The sequence below is a fragment of the Danio aesculapii genome, chromosome 23 (genome assembly GCF_903798145.1).
Source record: "Danio aesculapii chromosome 23, fDanAes4.1, whole genome shotgun sequence".
Lineage (NCBI taxonomy): Eukaryota > Metazoa > Chordata > Actinopteri > Cypriniformes > Danionidae > Danio > Danio aesculapii.
In genome coordinates this window covers 40,039,218-40,063,075 of record NC_079457.1, presented here as the reverse complement: position 1 = coordinate 40,063,075, position 23,858 = coordinate 40,039,218, and the positions used below count along the sequence as shown (strand labels likewise).

Here is a 23,858-nt window from a genome sequence, read left to right as displayed (position 1 = left end):
CGCCTCCTGATGGTGAATGCGGTTATATTCATGGCAGGTATTATTTGGTATTTGGTCATTTTTTTAGCTAATTTGTCAACTGAGACACGTCATCAGCAAAAGTTAGAATTTCCGCTTAGTAAAAAAACGTTAGTGTTTAATTTGGGACGACACTACATACATATATTATGCTGTTGAGTGTGTAAGTGCATAAGTACATAGTGGATAAGTGTATAGTGTGCTATCTGAGACGTAGCTACGGTTTGGAGGATGCTTTCTGCAGGTTTTTTTTATGTTGTTGAAGTGCTTTGGTTATTTTGTAAAATGCTGTTCTGAGTCAATTTTAAACTTGAGAAGATAAAGAAGTGCACAAAACATCAGAAAGTAAATTAATATAAAAAACAATTTATTATACACTGCCATCATATTTTCTATACTGTGTATCAAATATGTGATTTCATGATTATTCGTCATTATGCACTGAGTATAACAAAGAAGTCACTAGCAGTTGGTTCTCTTCAAAATTTTCACTAGCAGTTAGTTCTCATCAAATTTATCCAGTATTTGATCACTATCTAATGGTTAGTAGTTTTGGCTATCAAGGTCAATGATGTACTGAGTAAATATAGAGTACATCTGATTTCCTAATCACTAATTGTTCATGGACATTATAGGATTTAATACTAATTCTGCTCTATGGATAAATCAATAATGTATTTCTCTTTTCAATTATTTTTTTTTATCAGAATTACTATAATGTACCAGCTTAATCTCACAAGGAAACATAAATATTTTATGTTTTGTCAGGCTAATTTGTATGAATTAATACAAGTTCAGTCATAGGAAAATGTACTATTTTTAAAAGGAGGTGTGGCACAAAACCCACCCCTAAACCCAACTAACACTGGGGGATGAGCAAATCATACTAATACTAAATCATACACACTACTGAACAAATGAGATTGTACAAATTCATATGAATTACCCACTAAATTAAAAAGCTACGAATTGCCATGTGATAGTTTTGAATGTACCTAAAATGGGATTTTCTCTCTTTATTCTCAAGCTGTGTGGACTGAAAGTTTTTAAAGAGCAAATGTTGGACTTCAAGCATCAATTTATACTTAAATTGCGTATTTCTAATCATATTTTGCATGTGTAAGATTAGCAAGCACAAATGTGAGTGTGAACACCTCCTAATCTACCACAGATACTACTGAATTTCTCTAATTGCACTAATCAAGTACCTCTGGAATCTGTGCATTACAAACATACATGTATATATGTGTATAATACTTTTATAAGGCGCTTCAGTTGCAGTGTATTAGTCAATTTTTCCCTAATCTTTCGACACATCTTTATTATATTTATGTTTATTATATTTTTCTGTACAAATAAGTTACTGTGAAGCATTTAAATGGTCCCCTGATTGAGAAAATGCGAAAAACGTACGTTAGTTTGAGCACAAAAATCTAGCAGAAATCAGAGGTAGCGCTAAAAGTGTGGCAAACATGTGAGTGAAACTGAAATAGGTGGGATTAGTGTGTACACTACCTGACAAAAATGGTGTCGCCTATCCAAGTTTTAGGTACAACAGATAATAACTATAGATTACGCTTATTTTACCAAAATTAAATATGATCATGACTTTGCTTTTAATTATTTAATTAGGACAGTAAGGTCTGACTTTGCTGAGAAAAGTCTTGTCACCTAACAGAAATAATTTACAGTATAGAATATAAAGTCATGGTGCAGTGGAAAAAGAATTAATATTGTGTTTTACTCCCATGAACATCTCTGCAATGACTCAAATAACTCATTAATAACTTCATCTGGAATTGCAAAGAAAGCCTTCTTGCAGGCCTCCCAGAGTTCATCAAGATTCTTTAGATTCATCTTCAATGCCTCCTCCTCCATCTTACCCCAGGCATGCTCAATAATGTTCATGTGTGATGACTGGGCTGGCCAATCCTGGAGCACCTTAACCTTCTTTGCTTACAGGAACTTTGATGTGGAGGCTGAAGTATGAGGAGCGCTATCATGCTGAAGAATTTGCCCTCTCCTGTGGTTTGTAATGTAATGAGCAACACAAATGTCTTGATACCTCAGACTGTTGATGTAGCCATCCACTCTGCAGATCTCTTGTATGTCCCCATACTGAATGTAACCCCAAACCATGATTTTTCCTTCACCAAACTTGACTGATTTCTCTGAGAATCTTGGGTCCACGCAGGTTCCAATAGGTCTTCTGCAGTATTTGTGATGATTGGGATGCAGTTCAACAGATGATTCATCAGAAATCTACCTTCTGCCACTTACCAAATGATCAACTAGAAGTCAAGTTATTATTTGTTGCTCTTACAACTGGGACAGACGACAGGACTTTTGTCAGGTAGTGTACATATATCATGTAAAGATTTGTAGCAGCTGCTTTTGAAATCTTGCAGTAAAAAAGCAATTTCTCACACAAAGCATACAAAAATAAAAAGATATTTCTTTCAATGAGTTTTTACAATGACTTTTTAGGATTGCGAGGAACAATATCAGGAGTGTAACGGTACACAAAAAATGGTTCTCGAACTTAAGACTGAACAGATGATATTGATTTGTAAAAAAACTATATAAATATAAAGGTTTCAAATTAAAGTTGCACGTCCACTATTTTGATATCGCCATTATCATTCCTAGACACGCTGACTGTGGTCAAAAAGGTTCTCAAATTGCTTAATGCACCTTTAAGTACTGCTCATGCTTTGGATAAAACAGCATTTGTTTAGTGCTTGTGCGTACCAAACTGTACCAAAGATTTACGGTACAAATATGTTTACCGTTACACCCTTAATATGTGTATAGTGGTTTGTACCAAAATCCATTACACATGAATTGCTTCTAAAGTTCTACTTGGATACATTAAACCACTAAATATAAGCAACACAGACAATGGCATTTCATTCTGCTCAGCTTTTGTGTCCCACTGTATCCACTTCTAGTCACTTCATACTCAAATACTGTAGACCAAATCCATTCACAGTGTCTTCTGACCACTTTACATTTGATTATATATGTTTAAATATGATTCAGAAAGTCACTAAGCTGCCACTCCATCTGATTCCCCAGGTCACAGGCTGATATTTCTGTAACATTCTTGCTAGTGGTGAATACTTTCCCCTAAATATCTGATGCTCTAATTTGCAGCATCTTGTCCTCTGTGTTTGTCCAGAGCAGATCCTGATAACCTTTTGTTCATCCTGCGTACATTGTTCACAAGTCTTTTTTCCTCTTCCCACTATCGCATTTTGCACGCTTTTAAGTCTGATATAATTCCGTGACAATAATCAATGAAAACATTCGGATGAGACATGAAAGAAAGATGGAGAACAATGTGAACCTCTGATCCTTTGCTTCCTAAGCCTTCCCTGTCCTCTTCCTCTTTATTCATCAGACAGTCTGCTTTCATGTGACTCAATGGACAGCCATTTGTAAAATGCACCGAGCGTTACTTCTGATTTTGGTAACACTTTACAATATGGTGGCACCAATATGTATTATTCAACAATATGTATTAATCCACAGGTAATCATGAGTTAAAGGGATAGTTCACCAAAAACTAAAAATTCTGTCATCATTTACTCAACTTTTTACTTATTCCAAACCCGTTTGACTTTCTTTCTTCTGTTGAACACAAACGGAGATATCTCAAAGAAAGCTGGAAACCTGTAACCATAGTATTTGGTTTTCCAACTATGGAAGTCAATGGCTACAGGTTTTACATTTAGTCATTTTGCAGACGCTTTTGTCCAAAGTGACTTACAATTGAGGAGGCATTCAGAAATTCAACAAGAAGAGGTAATACACACAAGAAGTGCTAGTTATACAAAGGAACTTGTTTGTGCTTAGGCAATTTAGTGCTAGAGTTTTTTTTTTGAGAGAGAGAGAGAGAGAGAGAGAGAAAGTAATCCCAGTAAGCGTTTTTTTTTTTTGTCTTTCAAAGATGTCTAATAGACGTCTAAATATAGTCGTCTTGGCTAAAACAAAGCTAAATTTGGGCTGTCAGAGAAACTAGACTAGTCATCAAATAAACAGAAATGAATGACTAAACATATAAAGTCTGTCTATTTGACGACTAGTTTTGGGCTATTCTTAGATGTCTATTAGATTTTCAGTGACAGCCCAAGTTTAGCCTTGTTTTAGCCAAGCTGTCTATGTTTAGATGTCTATTAGGCCCTGTTTACACTGTCAGATCTTAATGGCCAATTGCGATTTGTTGCCTATGTCAGATTTTTTTGCCTGTTCGTTTACATGTTCTTTTAATTGTGACCAATATCCAACTCATGTGTTTACACTTGCTAAACAATTTACGACGTCACGCATGCGTAAAGGCAGGTTTTAGCATGCACCACACTAGCCACGATGCGAAGTTCGCCCAACTTTAAAATGATTTTGAGGTGGAAGAGGAGGGGAAAGGGCTGTCAACGCAGCTTGCGCCTATGGTTTATATATGGTGTCCTCCACCATTCAGAGGAATTTGTGGGTACAAGAGAGACCTCAGGTCTGGTGGGAGCGACTGACCACTTTCCTTCTCCGTGTTTTCTCTGTTGTTGTTTACTGCGTCGACGTCTCTGCACACGCTCTTCCTTCTACGCGATTAAACCGCAGAGAAGTACAACATTGTTACAAGTTTAATGATGTACAAAACAGAACGCCTCAATAAATCCGATCAGCCTGTTTACATGATAGTCGCATTGTCACATATCCGATTTATATCTGATTTATTTCCACATATGAAGGAGGCCTGAAACAGATCTCTGAATATCTGAATGCATGCGTTTTTTCATGTTTACACGGTCATAGAACAGATCCGATCTGTCACATATGAGCAAAAAATCTGAATTGCGTTGCATTTAACTGGCAGTGTAAATGGGGCCTATTAAACACAAAGGGCCCTATCATACACCAAGCGCAATGTGGCGCAAGGCGCGACGCAATTGTTGTTTGCTAGTTTCAGCTTGGCACAAGAGTCCTTTTTGCGCCACGCTGTTTAAATAGCAAAGGCATTTGCGCTCATATGTGCACCGATAGGCGTTCTGATCTAAAAAAGGGAGTTTTCCGAGGAGATTCTAACAGTATTTGGTTGCAGAAATCAAATAATCAAATGTAAAATTACATTGCGTTGTCCGTCATATAAATTATTTATTAAAATTCATCTTTATTAAACTTCTTTATGCGCTATTAAAATGCTTACATAGTCACAGGCCTTAAAACACACACAGATTATAAACTTTCACTCGTCTCATGGTTAAATTCCGCAGTCTCTCCACAAATCTTGTGTGTTTTGACCTGTGGTTTCTGGTCATCTATAATCCCCACTCGACTCAATCTTGCGATGTGACTATTGCTGACAGACATTGCGATATCAATGCTGAAACGATATATTGTGCAGCCCACTTGAGGCTGAATAAATAATAGTAGATTTTCACTTTTGGATGAACTGTCACTTTAACATATAACTCTTGAAGAACTTAACCATTTATTATTAATGATTACTGAATCGACAACAACTGATCATTCCATATGATTCAAAGATTGATTACTCTACACATATGGACTCTATAATACATTAACTCATCATTATCAGTGCATTAGCTTAGCATTATTTAGTGCAAGCACACTGTAAGGTGTTACCGTGATTTAGTCTTCATTGACGGATCAGTATCTGCTGATCAGATTGTATAACCGCCATGTTCCTGAATTTAGTCCTGTGACCAACAGCCTTCAAAGTAGGACGTATAAAAATACAGTCCTCTACCAAACAGCGAATTTCAGCACACTTTACAGAGAGGGTGCTTGTCTATGAAGTTTCCAAGCTCGCTAATGTTGTCCAATTCATCAATTTATAATTAGAAAATATATTCCTAACTTCAAATACACCCTTTAGATTATTGTTTTTGCATTTGTGCGTCACCAAAATTGGCTCTGAGGACAACTTTGAGAGTCATTTGGGACAAGGTCTAGTTTATCACTTCAGTGGTGTGTTTGTGGTGGGCTGGTATGTGTGTGTTTGTTGTAGAGTCAGGCCAGGGGTCAATATATGGAGTCCTTGGTGTTGGTTGATGTGTGCGTTGCGGTGGAGTCGTCTGGCAGGGACCCTCGGCGTGGGGACCTTCTATGGCAGCGCAGCAGGGCAAGCAGTTCACGGGACACGCTGCTGGAGAAGGCTGTGTAGATCCACGGGTTAGTGCATGAGTTTAGACTGGCTAGTAGCATCAGAATAGTGAAAACAGCCCCTGAATGAGAGATGAAGGCAGATTTAAAGCCAGAGAATATGTGCCCTTGGAATTATAAGTTTCTATCTGCATTCTGAATGATTTTGAGATATTGCGCTTCAAAGTTTTTGCATTCCATAGCAAACAGTATGTGTGTGACATTTGTTTTTTTTTAAATAAAAAGTCTTAAAATGTAAACAACTTATAAAAAAACATCCCATAATGTAAATAAGGTCATTTAATAAGAATTTGTCAATAACTAAATTTTGACAAAAATGTCAGATAGAACCTTATAATTCTAAGGTGATGAATAGTATTCATATTTATTACTGCACTGGCAGCTTTGTTAAATTGTAATATGCACTTGCAAGTATTGATTTTTCCTGTTTGATTGGTTAGAAAAGTAGTATATCAATTCCACTTACACAAGTTAGCATGATCCACTATAATGCATGCATATAGTACATTAAAAGTGCAGTAGGTGATCTGCCTAAATGCTATCCGTTAGCATAATATCTCTGAAACACAATCACTCCCCTACCGTCCAAAGCCACACCACCTGAAATCACGAATGCGAACCTTAAAGATGACAGTAAACAACCCACTAGTTCATGTCATTTGCCAGTTAGAAAACGTTATAGTACTTTATAATACTACAATTCCGAATGAAAAACTGTATTATATCCAGCATGTTTTCAGTTGTGTAGCAAGCAAAGCTTTATAATGTGCAATTTTTCATGTATGCAAGGATTTCCGGTCTCACTCTTTCATGCGCTTTGTCTTAAAGCGACTACTGTATGCTTAGTGGTTGGCCGGCGGGGTGCAGGAATTACACTTATTACTAAGCCATACTTGCATGCTTTTTCAGAGCAAATATTCAAAGTAGCATGGTAAATATATAAAAGCAACTTCAGTTAAGTAAAGCAGACTATAGCGCTATTTACTGATGTTTTGTTGTTAAACTAAATAAAATTTACATTATCGATGCTATAAAAGGTCCCTTATGAAATTGAAAATAATCACATCGATCTTTCGCAGGAAGATTTCAGTGGCTGAACAACACTGTGCGTATAACCCATTCATAATAGAACAAAATTTACATAAGCATCAGAGTGATTAAACTAGTTTTAAAACATAACATTACCTGTCTAAAACAAATACTTCAGCCATGTTGTCATCCGTCCTCCAGCGTGTAAAAGTAACTCCAATACTGATTCAGGATTTTAAATAGTTTTGATTCAGCATTTGGTTTTACTGCGGTCACTCCCTCGTTTGCACGGTGGACCAGTCTGTGTGAACAGAGCTGAGTATGTACAAATCTACATTTGTTGACAGACAGTTTGGGCTACTTATCAGAATTATGGGAATTGTCGGCCCGACAAATTTTAATTGGATGAATATTTTTTTAGTCTTATGCCCTATCCAGAATTTAAAAAACATATAAATACATTTAGGCCGCATTTACACTGCACTGTTCAAGTGACCCAATTCCGATGTTTTTTCTCCCATGTGGCACAGATCGGATATGACCCATGAAAGTGTAAGCAGGACAAATCACATGGATACCGATTTACTCAAATCAGATTCAGGCCTTGTTCATATGTGGACATTTATCCGATATTAATCTGATCTGTGCCCTCGTGTCTACAGTGTAAGCAGGTAGATTTCACCTGTCAATGAGAGTCACGCATCATTATAAACCATAGCGAAAGACGTCAAGTCTGACACTTTCTTTTCAGAATAAGACTTCAGCAGAGTCTCAAACCGTAAATCTCATACACGAGGAATTAACAGCTTTCATATTGTCATATAGCACAGGTATTTAAGCATGTTAACGAGAGCGAGAGAGCCAATGTCCGCCACGTAACCAATATAAACTAGCTAATATAAAACTAGTGCATACATCAAGTGCATAAATCACGCCATGGACGTTACATTAAGATGTCTAAAGGTTTTAAAAAGTCTATATATCAAAAGAAGACGGCCAAATGAGAACCTTTCTGTCATAAACTATAGTAAAAAAAGCTTGTCAAAAGCTGCGAACAGATTACATACAGCAATAGAGAAAAAAAAAACGCTTTTTTTGTTATCAGCTGTCAGTCAGCGCCCGCTCTTTTTTTTTTTCCTGGTCATTGCACCTTTGCCGTGTGCTGTGTAAATGCAGACGATCGGATACGGGTCACTTTTTAAATATGATGTTAGCAGGTCATCAAAAAAATCGGATGTAGTCACAAAATCAGAATTGACCATCAAGTTCTGCAGTGTAAATGCAGCCTTAGATCATTTACTTTAATCAGTACTATTGAAATGTGAAGAGAATTTCAACCAACAAAACAAAAAATGTTTCTGAAGACAATCACCTTCTGCACCTTTAACTATTCAAAAGTTTGGGGTCAGAAAGTTTTATATTTTAACATAATGCGTTTATTCAACAAAGACGTATTAAATTGCGTTTAGAATATTACAAAACATTTCTGAAGTCAGTTTAAACTTTCTATTCATCAAAGAATACATCAAAATATTAAACAGCTGTTTTCTGTTTTTAACTCTTTTCAGTATTGATTATAATAAGCCATGTTTCTTCAGCATATTAGAATGATTTCTAAAGATTTTCTGTTTTTGCCATAGCAGGAATAAATTACTGTCACAGTTGTGTTCAATTTCATAGGCTCTTAGTTTCTATAACCTTGTTTTGTTCTCATCTGTTTCCATAGTAACTTATTATGTTCCGTACCTGTGTCTGATTTAGTTATTTGCTGTATTTATTGTCCTGTTGCATAATTTGGTTTGTCATTCTCCCTGTACCAGAGTGTTTTGAAAAAACAACAACACTGTCAAATACACTATGTTTTATTATGCTAAAATTATTAATATGTTGTGATATGATTTTTAGGGGCGACACGGTGGCTCAATGACTAGCACTGTCGCCTAACAGCAAGAAGGTTGCTGGTTGGAGCCCCGGCTGGGTCAGTTGGCATTTCTGTGTGGTGTTTGCATGTTCTCCCCGTGTTCATGTAGGTTTCCTCCGGGTGCTCTGTTTTCCCCCACAGTCCAAAGACATGCGGTACAGGTGAATTGAATAAACTAAATTGGCCGTAGTGTATGTGTGTGAATTAGTGTGTATGGATGTTTCCCAGTAATGGGTTGCAGCTTGAAGGGCATTCGCTGTGCAAAACATATGCTGAATAAATTGGCGGCTCATTCCGCTATGGTGACCCCTGATGAATAAAGGGACTAGTCGAAGGGAAATGGATGAATGATATCATTTTAACTATACCTTTCAAATGGAGCAGAACATCATTCAAAGTTACTGACCCCAAACTTCTGAATCTCCCACCACTATGTTTGTTTGAACTTTTTTACATATTAGGTACACCATGCTAGTACTTAGTTTGGCTTCGGAACAGCTTTGATTTTGCTGCTGCTCACTCAGTAGTTTCAGAATATCATATTTCCTATATAATTTTCAGAATTTGTTTTATTTTATCCTGTTTCAATCACTAAAACTATTTACTAGATTAAAGTGTACAGCACAGCTGAATGGCTAAGCTTGTGGAGATGTTTCAAAATGATTTGGTTACCAGGTGGCCGGTCAAACTGTGCAGAAAGTCCCGGCTAATACAGAGGTGTAAATACCAATGAGATTACCAACCGACACTCATGAGAGCGAGCAGGTGTTTGTCTGTTCATGTGTTAAAGGGAAAGAGAGCAGGGGACAGTTAAATAACGAAGAGAAGAAAACAGATTGATTATTTCTGCTCCTGGAAACCTCCTCTCTCACACACTGTAGTTTAAGCCAAGCTGTAACACACCTGCCCACAATTTCCAAGCAGATCCGAGGACCATGATGAACTGATTCATGTGTCTTTGATTGTACTTGGAACAAATCTCTGCAGGAAGGTAGATTTCCAAGAACTGCCACCCCAGTTATTGAGCTTTGTGATTTCTTCAGTGCTTTATCTACATTATATTATATTTGGTTTGCTGATTTTTATTTTTATTTGGCAAAAAACTGAGATTGTAAAGGAATTTTGTATTTCTCCACCAATTATTACCTCATTAAAAAATGTGTAGCGTTATTTACAATATGGGCTCATTCTGAAAACGTAGCTCTATATACGTTTCTGGAGATTGCGGATTATGTAGCCAGAATTTTATTTTGGCTGTATTGCATATTGGCTGTATTTCATTTTTAAAATGAAAGCTACAGGGTGGTATGATGCCATTCCTTATCGAGATTAGCAGCTGACTGCTTACCTCCGTATGGACGGCTTTCCCGCTGTTACTCGCGGTTTGTCTAGTTAGCTGACCATGTACGTTGGTGGACTTGAGACGCAGAGAGGAGTTGACCATGACGCTATGGGGTTCGAGTATGGTGAAGAACGGTTCCAGAAAGTGAGTAAGACAAAAACAGGAGCCAAAAAATAAAATAAACATGTAAATAACAGGGTAAGAATGTGGTAAAATCTGAAAACGTGGTAAAAATCAGGCGAGGGCTTTTCTTTTTCTAGTTTACTTTTTAAAATTGTTGGTTAAGTTTAGGGAAGTGGGTGGGCAGGTCAATCTGTTCTTTTGAAAACACTTTTGGTTGGGTTTGGGGAAGGAGGAGGGTGGGTCAGTCGATCGGTCAGTCAGTTAAACCGTCAGTAAACAGCCGCCTCTGCTGGATGTACGTGAAAACAGCAGGCACTAATGGCACTTGCGAAAAAATTTGAGATCTCAAAAAGTGTACACAGCGGCCTCTGGTGGACGTATTTTGGCGGTCTCTAGAAATGTATATAGGGGTACGTTTTCAGAATGAGCCTGATTTGGTTATTTAGCACCCACATAGCCCTATTTTGTGACTGTACAGAACATGTATATTCATCTGTTATATCTGTTGAATCTGACCTTGGATTGGTGGGTTGGGGTCCCAGGCGGCCCATAACTGAACAATAAAGAAAGGAGACCAGCAGACGGTGTAGACCAGCACAATGACAAGAGTCATCCTCACCGTCTTAGACATGGCTTTTGTCACACCCGGAACAGGCGGCGGGTGCGAATACTCAGTCGGAGGGGGAAAAGCATCTGGAAGCACATCTGGCCACAGTTCAGAAGCTCCAGAGCTCTCCGTGTGTCCAGCCAATGCACACACGCTATTTGCTGATAATGACTGAGAATGGGCAGGGTCTGAAAGATTGTTGGGGCTGTTTTGCAGGTGAGTTGGGATGGAAGAGTCTGAAGAGGGGCATGGCCCAAAGCAGGGTTCACACACAGAGCTCCTGCAGGGTAAAGTCTGCGAATATTCATCGTATAGGTTTGAGGAGAACTCTTCTTGTCCAGCATGATGTGGGCGGCTGCAGTGAGCTTGACTGAGACTGATTTCGCCTTGCTGACTGTGTCTGCTCTGTCTGCTTCTCTCGTTTTTCTTTCTCGTCCTTCCCCTGCCACCCTCCCGCCGGGGAAAGTGGAAGAAGACTGAGTTCTTCTTAAATTCTGCAGTTACCACCCGTTCTGACTTCAAGTAGATGTTGTCATGGATTTCTCTGAAGATGCGAACCTGAGATCACAAAGAGAATCATCAGATTATTTACAATTATACAATAGAACTGAGCAAAAAACAGTCATTGGATTTATCTGAAAACATAACTGTGATGTAGAATTAAATGTAATGAAATTGCAAAGTGTTTTTTGATAATCTTAAAAGCTTTGGTGGAGTTTTTTTGCTGTATAGTTTTACATTTAGTTCAGTTAATTGTGCCTAATCAATGTTCTAGAATGTTCTATATCAATGGTTCCCAAAGTTGGGGTCGGGACCCCTCAGGGACATCGAGGGGGGTCATTTGGTGATTTCCAAAAATCCAACTAATTTTATTAAACTATTAGAATGATCATATTTTAATATTTATTCCATAACCTACAGAAGAAAAAAATAGTAGTTAATAGTTACATAAAAAAAACAAGCCATCAGTCTTTTGTTTTGTTTTTGACACCTCTGGGGTTTTACGTTATATTAAAGACACAGCACATTGATTTTATGGCACCAGGTTAAACTTTCTGACACCTTTATGACACTCACGTACATTAACAATAAATACAGGCTATAACTAAACATAGAGGATGGTCTCCGAGTGGCGTTCTTCAAAATTAAATGATGAATAAACTTGGGCCTACCGGTTTGTGTGCCCTATTGTGTGCAAGGTTTATACATTTATAACCACCTTAGAGGATATTGGGGGTCATGAGTCACTGGCATGTCATTTTGGGGGTAGGTTTGCACTTGACATTGGTGGGAACGGGTGAAAGTTAAATTAAATAGCCAAGGGGGGTTTGGGGGGTTTGTAAGACTAAAAGTTGAATTATTATTATTATTATTATGTTTGAATTATTACTATTATTCAAATGGGCAAATTCTGACTGAGGTGAGATGAATGTGATGGCCAGTTTTTATTTGCCTGTAGGGTTCAGTTTTTAATTTAAAACAAGTTAACAGATTTCTAAAAAACAAATATATATATATATATATATATATATATATATATATATATATATATATATATATATATATATATATATATATATATATATATATATAAAACTGTAATATAAAACCGTTTAAATGCACATGGGCTAGAATAAGAATAAAAACTTCACTCATCTGGGAATAGAAGTTCCCTTGAATGGTTTGTGAGCACAATTAAGTGCACACAGCATGCCACATTATCTGATAATTGTAGGAAATAATTCCAAAAAGCAATTGACTGTGTAAAGCCAGATAAAACAAAACAAAAATACGATGAATATGCTGAGTTCAGCGGCTAATCAGCTGGAATCGGCTGAGGTGAAGTGACGGCGACCAACGAGACCAAGCTGTCACTCAAGTGGCCACACCCTTAATTATGCAGACTTAATATAACTTAATAAAAATGAAATAGATGAGTTATAAAAAATTCACCCCCTCACAGCTGTCATGAAGGGTAATATTAGCCATATGCACCAAAACCATCTTTTGTACCAGACTGTAAACATGTTTTTATCAGCTGTAAAATTGCCCAATTTAGCATAGCAGTCAGTGAAGATCTGGAGTTCCTGGAGCCCGCCCCCCAAAGGCCAGTCGATGAATTGCAGTTTTAGTTACTTCCGTATTAGCTTCACGAGGGAGAGCTGGATGTTGCCGCTTGGTTTAAACCCATAACAGTGCCACACAGTTTTTAACTAAATGAATGCCGAAAGAAAAGCCAAAGATGTCTACCTTATTAGCTAAACCTGTTTGAAATTCCTCTGGTGTTACAGTGAATTTCTTTGAATTGCTATTAAGTTAATCTCTCTTCCTGTCATTCAAATTCAACATCCAGCTCATGAATGGAAAAGGAGGCAATTTCAGAATTTCCAGTTATTAAATCTGTGAAGTCTGCAGTACATCTAATTCTCACTAAACTCTCCAACTCTTTGACATTTGCATAAAAGACGCTGTGTTCTTATTCTAAACTGAGCGTTGTTAGAAAAGGAAAATGCAAAAGAGTACGCATGAAAGAGAATGAACTGGAGATACCTGACAGACCGTAATGATTAGGGCCGGCAATACAAACACAGCCACAGTCATCCAGGTGACATATGCTTTCAGACCCCACGGCTCCGCAAAGTGGCCCCAGCATTCAAACACCCCGGGGGAAACTTCTGACTGCGAGAAGATAAACACCTGCTTGCAGACAGGAAGAGAGTTATGACCTTGGGGAAAAAAAAATTGTAAACAACTGAAATAAATGATGATCGTGTTTCCTCGCCTGTGGTAAACTGAGCACAAATGCCAGGCCCCATGCAACCATGATGGGGGTGTTCCAGCGAGAGGTTGCGCCCCCACGATATGCCTGTAGGGGGCAACAGATGGCGTAGTGCCGATCCACAGTCATGGCTACAATCATGTAGGAGGATGCAAACATCCCGACAATCTGCAAATACTTCACAGAGCGACACAGAGCATCGGGACCATGGAAGCGCTCGGTGATGTCCCACACCAGCTGCGGCAACACCTGGAAACAAATCATATAGTTCAAGGACAAATGTCTAGTGCAATCTGCTATAGATTGAACAGGGGTATAGATTCTTTAAATGCTATTAACATTTCAATTGTTTTGGTCAATGCTTGCTGTATGCGCACGATAACCTGTCTAGATCTGCTGTGAGACCTAAGGAATCTCAGCAGCATGATCACATTTTCCATGATCACAATAGCATGCGGTGCTACTTTCCAATTGTTTTTCTATATAAACAGGAGCCATGTGTCTTTTGTAGCATCTTGTGTGAGACACTAGGGCGGCACAATATATCCTTTCAGCATCAGAGTATATACAGGAATCAGAGAGTGAAATTTAATACCTCTTAAGTCCTATTTTAAGACTCTTTTAATACATTTTAAGAAACTAATCCAAAACTAAAACATTATTCATGTCATGGGGGTGGCCCGGTGGCTAGAGCCACTGCCCCTTTGCCCTCTGAGGTGCCACAGAGCGTGATTTCGGCGACCGTCAGAGCCCCCTCCCCCACTGAACTAGATTTCGGCAAACATCCTCCCTTACTTTGCGATCGCCGCCCAATGAATGTTACCTGAAAGAAGGCCACTACCAGGTCAGCCACGCACAGGTTGACCATGAAGAGGTGCATAGGAGCATGATTTTTCTTTCGACGTAGTAGCACCCACAGCACAAATCCATTACCCAGAGCAGTGAGGGCTAGAACCAGTCCCAGTACCCCGATCTCCGCCTGGGCTAAGGCTTGGTCCCTCACTCGTGGAGGTGTAACTGGCTGCATTGTGGGCCTCATGGTGGTCCATGTGACATTTTCTGATGGATAAAGCCAAAGAAAAGCCCCCGTACCACCATAGCTGCTGCTGAGATTGAAGAGGGAGCTGGACAGGTTTGGGGGCCCCTCCATCTCCAGCACAGAGTGATTGGGCTGACCCAAATTATCTTCCCAGGAGGCTATCCTCATGACCTACAATGAGAAGGACAGACGTGAGAGGTGAAACCAACGCATTCGAACACTCATGCTTTGCTGGCCTAAATTGGTAAACAATTTACAGTCATTTGAACAAAATAAGAACACATTAATTTCCTTCTGTTAGCTATTTCTGTATCTCTTTTAAGAGAGTAAACCAATGGTGGCGTATAAATCAGATGAGATCACTCAGAGGATGTATCTTATTCAGTCTCAAATTAAATTCTCTATCTTAGCTTCTGTTTTAGGGGATGCTTTAGAGAAAGCTCTTAAAACATTATGTTAAATCACTGTGTTTCTGCCAAAACAGCATACAATTAACTACTCAGCAAATGTTTGAGGACAGGTTTGAGGTTTATAAAAGGAATGCAAAGCAGGTAGTAAAGTTAATTCAGACAAAGATTTATGTTGGTTTGTGTTTTTTTTAGCATGATGCTAGAATTAATTAGCATGCTGCAAACAAGTGTTTCTAACATGTTTTAGCATGAAGTAGCACGTTTTTATTTTTAGTACTTTGTGGCTAGCATGAATTAGCAAGCATGTTTATTGTTAGCATGGAAACAAATTGTTAGCATGAATTAGCATGATTTGCTAAAATGTCTTGTGTTTAGTGTGCTGCAATAGCCAAAATTAGAATACCGTTGTCTTGTTTAAAACAAATTTGCTAATTTGTTAGCATAAATTTGCAAACAACTAACTTATTTCTAGCGTGGTGTACATACATTATGCTGAGACATTTTTTTGCAACAATTTTAGCATGTTTTAGTATATTTCAGAGCATTTTGCTCTGATGTTTACATTACTAGCACAGATTAACATGCCAATTATTGGTTTTAAAGCACTGCTAGAATGAATTAGGATGCTACTTGTACCACATTTTAGACTGGCTTTAGAGCGGTTTTGACCAGACTTTACATGTTAGACTAGTCCTAGGCTGCATCCGCAATTGCATACTTCCATACTATATAGTATGCTAACATTGGTATGCAAGCGGAGTAGTATGAATTCGAAATACAGTATGCGAGAAGTACCCAGATGACTTACTACTTCCAGCGAGATTCTGAAGTTCGCATTCAATGCATGCTATGCTATCCCATGATGCCCCGCGAGAGAGTTCATGAATGGGAGTGAAGCGACGCAACTGACACGGGTAGGTCACGTGATCATGACAAAATGGCGGATGTAGTACATCCGAGTTCCCTTCATACTACTCACATTCATACTGTATAGAATGCACTTTTCTAATGACAGAGTAGTACGTTTAAATTCAAATGCAGTACCTACTAAGTAATAATCGATTTAGGACGTAGCCTTAGACTCTCCAGCTGAAACCCATCCTGGATGGCCTGGAACACCAGTTTCACCAGGTTTAGCTATTTTTTCCCCCTCCAGTAGGGTTCTAGCACACTTTATCACATTTTACCATGTTGCTTTCATGATTTAGCATGTTAGTCTGTCATACAGTATGCTTGCCAGACCTAGGTAGTGATAGATTAGCTAGCTGGACAGTAGAAGGTCCGAAGGTCCCTGAGCTGTTAGATGTAGGTTAATATTTAATTGTTTTGATCACTTAAGTGAAAGTTAATGGGATTTTTCACAGTTTTCATCATCCATCTATTGAAAATAGTTTGACCTGACTTTGGTGGTCACATTGAAGGGTCTAGGAGTACAAGTGTTTAGAAATGTAATATTAGTAGAGGAAGCAGCACCAATGCTTAAATATTCCAGTATGTTATTTTTAAGCCAACATGATAAAACCTAAATAAAACTGTCTGTGGATTTATTAAACAGCACTGAATCATTTAAAGCACTATAATCTCACAGAAATCCCTCCAATCTCTTTGTATCCACCTCATTAGGATGCTACGTGGATTATTATGACCAGCTGCTGAAACACATTTAAGCTCATTTATTTAGGTGAAATCTGAACAGCAAATCTGAGACTCTTTTGGGATCTAGGCATCCTTTGTCTCCAGACACAGGAAAACATATTTGCGGTGAGACTGAGGGAAAAAAACAAAGAGATATGTGAACAATTATGGTTTAAATCCCTCTTTTGGAGATGCAATGCTGGACTGAGTCACGAATGAGGGAGGGGGGCAGGAGGAACGGCTTTCAGAGCTTGGAGAAGAGTGCAGATTTTAAAGGTGTCTGTAATTATTATGCGCTCTCATACTGTATATGCCTTGAATAGGGAAGGTTTTGCGCTTTTACTCTCATTAATATAAATTTCTACCTAATTTACAGATCAGTTCACAAATTGTTACACGTTTAAAGTGCTTGCAGTTGACTTTACTTGAATACTGGTATTAACGAAAATATGAAATCAAACAAGAGAGAAAGACTGAAGGTGCAAAAGCATTTAAGAAAATAGCACTGGATAATAAAGGCAGAAGATTACTGGTTATTATGAAGAGTGCTGCCATTAGAAATGAGCGTCTGCATCACATTCAAAAGACTAGTTTAATTTAAAATCTTTTAACTTTTTTGAAAGAAAGAAATTCATTCATTCAGCAAGGATGCATTAAATTAAAGCAAAGGCAAAAACAATTCCGCAAAAATGAAAAGTTAATTAATTAAAAAAAAAATCTCTTTTTTTTGTTTGATTAACAAATCAATTTTCATTACTGATGATAATAAGCATATTAGAGTAATTTCTGAAGCATCATGAGACACTGAAGGCTGAGGTAGCCTAATGGTTGCTAAAAAAATTTGCTTTCCTATTACAGGAATACATTGGAAATAAAGACTGAACTAACTAACATGTTGCTTTAATGTTTTTTTTTTTGTCAACACAGGGGTTCTCGATCTCGGTCATGGAGGTCTGGTGGCTAAATCCTACAGATTTTAGCTCCGACCCCAATCAGACACACCTGGGCTAGCTAATCAAGCTCTTATGCTGCAGTCACACTAGAGTTTACGCATGCGAAATTCTGTTGTACGGCGCTGCAAAAAGGGGCGAGATTAAACAAGATGATTAGATATTTAAAAAGGCGAGCGACTGGTCCATGTTTTAAATTTCTGTCCAGAGGTTATGTTTTAATCTTCGATTGGTCTCACGCAATCATGTCATGTGATTTCGCAGGTCAGAGTTCACCAAGCTTGAACTTTCCAATGCAGCGAACTGCAAAAACTTGCATTTCCGGTCCGACCCATTTGTGTGCCTATGAATGTAAGTCTATGGGGAGAAAAGTGCAGTGTGACTGCATCTTTACTAGGTGTTCTAGAAACATCCTTGCAGGTGTGTTGAAGCAAGTTGGAGCTAAAATCTGCAGGACACTGGGCCTCCAGGACCGATTTTGATAACCCTGCTCTAACACTTATTTCCTCTATTATATTTTTTTCACCTTTTAAAAATGGACTAATTGGTGGTTAATGTGTTTTAACATTGCTAGCATGAATTAGCATTTTAAAGGGATAGTTCATCCAACAGTGAACATTTACTCTGTATTTACTTTCCCAATTATATGTAAATAAGATCTAAATAGAATATTAATCAGCACATTTGTGCAGAACATCGTCATTTTGAATGAGTTCTGTAGGAATAAGTGACACCAAAGAGTGCAACTGTGCTAAAAAATCAGTTTGACATTTAAAAATATATACACTCACCCCTTTATTAGGTGTACCTGCTGTCCAACTGCTCGTTAGCACAAATTTCTAATGAGCCAATCACACAGCAGCAACCCAATGCATTTAGGTATGTAGACATGATCAAGACGATCTGCTGCACTTCAAACTGAGCATCAGAATGGGGAAGAAAGGTGATTTAAGTGACTTTGAATGTGGCATTGTTGTTGGTGCCAGACTGGCTGGTCTGAGTATTTCAGAAACTGCTGATCTACTGGGATTTTCACGCACAACCATGACTAGGGTTTACAGAGAATAGTCCAATATAAATTTCTAGTGAGTGGCAGTTCTGTGAGAATGGCCAGACTGGTTCGAGCGGATAGAAATGCAACAGTAACTCAAATAACCACTTGTTACAACTGAGGTCTGCAGAAGAGCATTTAAGAATGCACAACACGTCCTTGAGGTGGATGGGCTACAGCAGCAGAAGACCACACCGGGTGCCACTCCTGTCAGCTAAGAACAGGAAACCGAGGCTACAGTTCGCACAGGCTCATTAAAATTGGACAACAGAAGATTGAGAAAAACATTGCCTGGTCTGATGAGTCTCGATTTCTCCTGCGACATTCAGATGGTAGAGTCAGAATTTGGCATCAACAACATGAAAGCATGAATCCATCCTGCTTTGTATCAGCGGTTCAGGCTGGTGATGGTGCAGTAATGGTGTGGGGGATATTTTCTTGGCCCACTTTGGGCCCATTAGTACCAAGTGAGCATTGTGTCAACACCACAGCCTACTTGAGCATTGACCATCCCTTTATGACCACAGTGTACCCATCTTCTGACGGCTTCTTCCAGCACGATAATGCGCCATGTCATAAAGCGCGAATCATCTCAGACTGGTTTCTTGAACATGACAATGAGTTTACTGTACCCAAATGACCTCCACAGTTAAACATCTCAATCCAATAGACCACCTTTGGGATGTGGTGGAACGGGAGATTCGCGTCATGGATGTGCAGCCAACAAATTTGCAGCAACTGTGTGATGCTATCATGCCAATATGGACCAAAATCTCTGAGGAATATTTCCAGTATCTTGTTGAATCTGAAGGATTAAGGCAGTTCAGAAGACAAAAGAAGGTCCAACCTGATACTAGTAAGGTGTATCTAATAAAGTAATTTTAAATTGTGGTAGTATTTTAACTTATTGCACTTTAACTATACTTTTATTATGCTAAATAAATGCAACACTTTTTAAAAAAATAATGTATAATAGCAGTCTATAAATCATTTGAATATTGGAAAACAAGTCACTGTGGGTTTGCATTGCGTGATTTCTTTCAGCCGTTTGTTCACTCATGTGTGCTGTTTAAGTGTTTGCCCATCCGCAAGTGTCTTCCTGTCGATGTCTTTGATTTATTTGAGGATTAAAGAGAATGGAACCAGAAAGCTTTCGAATGCAATTTGTTTTAAAATTAGCTCTTGATTCCGGTCCAAGTCTGCAAGACCTGCTATATTTCATTCACTTCATTCATACTCACTCTCTCACTCACTCTCACTCTCTCCATCTGGAGTGGTGCTTTTCATCTCGCTTTTGCATAATCAATTCACAACAAAAATAGCCACTTCAGAGCTGTGCTAGTTTACTGAGTCCTAATGAAATCAATTCAGTTGTAACGCAAAACATGGCCGGGTCTTCCTTAGACAACGACCGATGATGAAAACCCGGACAGTTTTTGCTATCCGGTTTGTGGTCTGTTCACACTCTCTGGATGTCCTGACTGCTTTCCGTTACCTACTTTGATTTCTCCGGGGAAATTACAGAAAGAGCGTTCTTGTGCGCCCTGGGTGTTTAAAAGCATCTACGGGTGCTGCCTATTCATCAGGAGACTGAGAGCGGCTCTGTGATCTGCTGCTGCTGGGCATGTGTTCAGGAGACACTCAGACGCACAGATAAATCACAACAATTATATCTCCTTCATATGATCTTATTTATTTCTGTGGGTAGTTTGGTTACGATACCAACATCTGAGATGTTAATAACTTATTAAACATATGACTCTTCATAAGCCTTTTTTTCTTCTTGTAATGAGGGTCACCATGGACTGAATTTTCTAAGATTTTAACAGATTTGTGTGTGTGGAACATCAACTAAGACAACGTTAGCATCTGTTAGCTTTAATTTGTTATCTTTAATTATATTAACTGACTAATTCTCCTTATTCTCATCTTTCGCCAGGTTTAAATCTAAATGGAGCAGCATCCCTTGTGGTGATGTAGCACAGGACTGTGAGTTATTTGATGATGTGTCTGGTCCGTGTTTAATAATTATTCATGAGATTGAGTTTTCTCATCCTATAAGAAGAGCTCTTCTAAATTATTCTGTCTAGCTCTGAGACCGGACACTGGCACGCAGTAGGTATTCTTTCATGATGGGTCATAATGTTGGTAGTTTTGTCAAAAGTACCAACTTCTACAAGTCTGTACTGAGATTTCTAAAAATGTGACAGCATTTTGTTAGATTTTGCTGTATGTGGCTTAACCATTCTTGGTTGGCTCATCAATGTATTAGATGACTTATAAAATACATAAGTAATCTGATGCTTTTATGGCTGTTTCCACTGTCAAAAGGTACCTAACAGCGAACCGTAAAGTACCACTTTTTGGGTAACCTTTGCAAGGAGTACCTAGCACAACAAAAGGGTATCAAAAAGCTGAACTAGACGTGCAGCTGAATGCTATTGGATTACAGAGATACGTCACGTTTGTGCAACAAGCTAGGAGAATGGAAACACAGGAAGTGCCATTTTTAAAAACACAGCCGAGACATTACACCATAATAATATAGATAGTTGAAGTCAGAATTATTACAAAGCCAAGAAGAGCAGAATCTACCCTGTGCCCTGTTGTGTTTTACAAGGATGTCTAAAGCACGATCGGTTTCGCTTTCTTGCGATCGTTCTAGAGGTGTGAACCTACACTGCTCTCACTGTTCAGTTCGGTTACGATTATCATGCCATCGATTCGGTTCAATTCGATATCACGGTGCATTGACGATGCTTTCTATACAGTTTTATATTTTTTTCACAGCACTATTCTTGTATTAAAATGTATAAATATATTTATATTTATTGACGATGCAGTGGCGCAGTAGGTAGTGCCGTCGCTGAAGGTCGCTGGTTCAAGCCTTGGCTGGATCAGTTGGTGTTTCTGTGTGGAGTTTGCATGTTCTCCATGCGTTTACATGGGTTTCCTCCGGGTGCTCCGGTTTCCCCCACAGTCCAAAGACATGTGGTACAGGTGAATTGGGAAGGCTAAATTGTCCATAGTGAGTGAGTGTGTATGGATGTTTCCTAGAGGAAGGGCATCCGCTGCGTGAAACATGTGCTGGATAAGTGGGCGGATCATTCCGCTGTGGTGACCACGGATTAAAAAAATGGACTAAGCCAAAATGAAAATGAATATTTATATTTATACACTATTTGTAATACAATTTTGTCCTTAATATGAACAGTCAGATATATAAACTGTACCTTTAAACAACACGAGCATTTATAGCAAATAAACAAATATAAATATCCCGCTCTCTTTCTGAGCCTTGTCGACCGAGTTCTTTATTATACACCTTTGATTGGTCACACTGCTGGCTTCTGCTGTAATTGTCAGTGAAAGACTGTCCAGCAAACACACATGCAGTGAAATTGTGCGCAGTTTCTGCATTTTTGATGTCAGTACATAATAACCGGTTATGATTTTTACTGAACTGATACCGAATTGTCTGCGTCTGAAGAAGAAACAATTAATTAATGAAGTGCTTCTGACATCCGATCCTTTCAGAAACAGACAAACACGAGACTGCTCTCATACCTTTATTTCTGAGAGTGTAGCATGTGAGTGTTAATGGGAGAGTGAGTGAGTTTCCCAACACTGGGGTTTGCGTAAGTTTGGGTTGTTGCAGGAAGGGCACCTGTCGACATTATATTGTATTTGGTGGTTCATTCTGCTGTGGCAGCCCCATATAAAGCTGGAACTATGCCAAAGGAGAGTGAGCGAGTAAACAAACATTAAAGATTAATGAGAGATTTCATTTAATTTCTCTTTAAAATATTTTAGAAGAAACATATCAGATGAATCTTCTGAGCTACGAAATCAAAGAATTCCATCACAAGCACACCAAAGCTGAGAGAGATGTGTTCTGCGTCCCTCAAACTCTCTCTGCTGCTTATCAGACGGACACTAAAAATACTCCCCGTTTCCCCTTGTGCTCGGCTTTGAGGTCAAGAGGGCAGATGGAGAAAGAGGAGATGAGAGAGAAAGATGTGGAGAGCAGCAGTGCACTCATCCGTCTGTTCTTCACACCGGCTGACTTTAATGTAAAGATCATCTTTTCACCACATCAGGCTGTCCTTGATCGCTCTTAACCTATTCCAGTTCAACAACACTCAACCTATTCTTAAAGGGATAGTTCACCCAAAAAATAAAAATTCTGTCATCATTTAGTCACCCTCTGCTTGTTCCAGTCATAAACTTATAAAATATTTTTGCTGCTTGTTCATTCATTAATTTTCCTTTGGCTTAGTTCCCTTATTCATTAGTGTTCACCACAGCGGAATGAACCACCAACTTATCCAGCATATGTTTTACACAGCGAATCCCCTTCCCAAGCGAACATGAGGAGAACATGCAAACTCCACACAGAAATACCAACTGACCCAGCTGGGACTCGAACCAGCAACCTTCTTGCTGTGAGGTAAGAGTGCTAAGTCACTGTGTCGTTGGCTGCTTGTTCAAAGTACCTCTATAAAATGAGCTGAAATAATACAATTTTTGAAAATTTTGGGACAACTTAATTGTTTTATATTCAATCCACTTAAATTTGTTAAGTTGACTTATTCGATTTGTGTTAGACAACATGAAGAAATTGTGTGGAACCCAGCATTTTTTAGTGTAGTTGAGTTTCTTTTTGGTATTATTAGTAGCCATTGACTTTGTTGGTATTTTTTCCAACTATGGATGTCAAGGGCTACTAGTTTCGAACATTCTTCAAAATATCTTCTTTTCTGCTTAACAG

The 23,858-nt window shown here is 38.6% G+C and overlaps 1 protein-coding gene across 2 annotated transcripts in view; it reads right to left on the bottom strand.

Moving 5' to 3' along the window:
• Positions 1-364: 364 nt before the first annotated feature.
• The window catches only part of avpr2ab (arginine vasopressin receptor 2a, duplicate b), a 37,004-nt gene continuing 13,510 nt past the window's right edge, over positions 365-23,858 (bottom strand). The window contains exons 2-6 of one of the 2 annotated variants that reach the window (XM_056449310.1): positions 14,826-15,212; positions 14,006-14,251; positions 13,774-13,920; positions 11,133-11,781; positions 365-6,263 (exon numbers count right to left, since the gene is read on the bottom strand). In XM_056449310.1, the coding sequence (XP_056305285.1) occupies positions 6,061-6,263; positions 11,133-11,781; positions 13,774-13,920; positions 14,006-14,251; positions 14,826-15,209 (1,629 nt within the window). In that variant the 5' untranslated portion in view covers positions 15,210-15,212 and the 3' untranslated portion in view covers positions 365-6,060. The remainder of the gene's footprint in view (positions 6,264-11,132; positions 11,782-13,773; positions 13,921-14,005; positions 14,252-14,825; positions 15,213-23,858) is intronic. The other variant, XM_056449311.1, reaches the window with a different exon arrangement.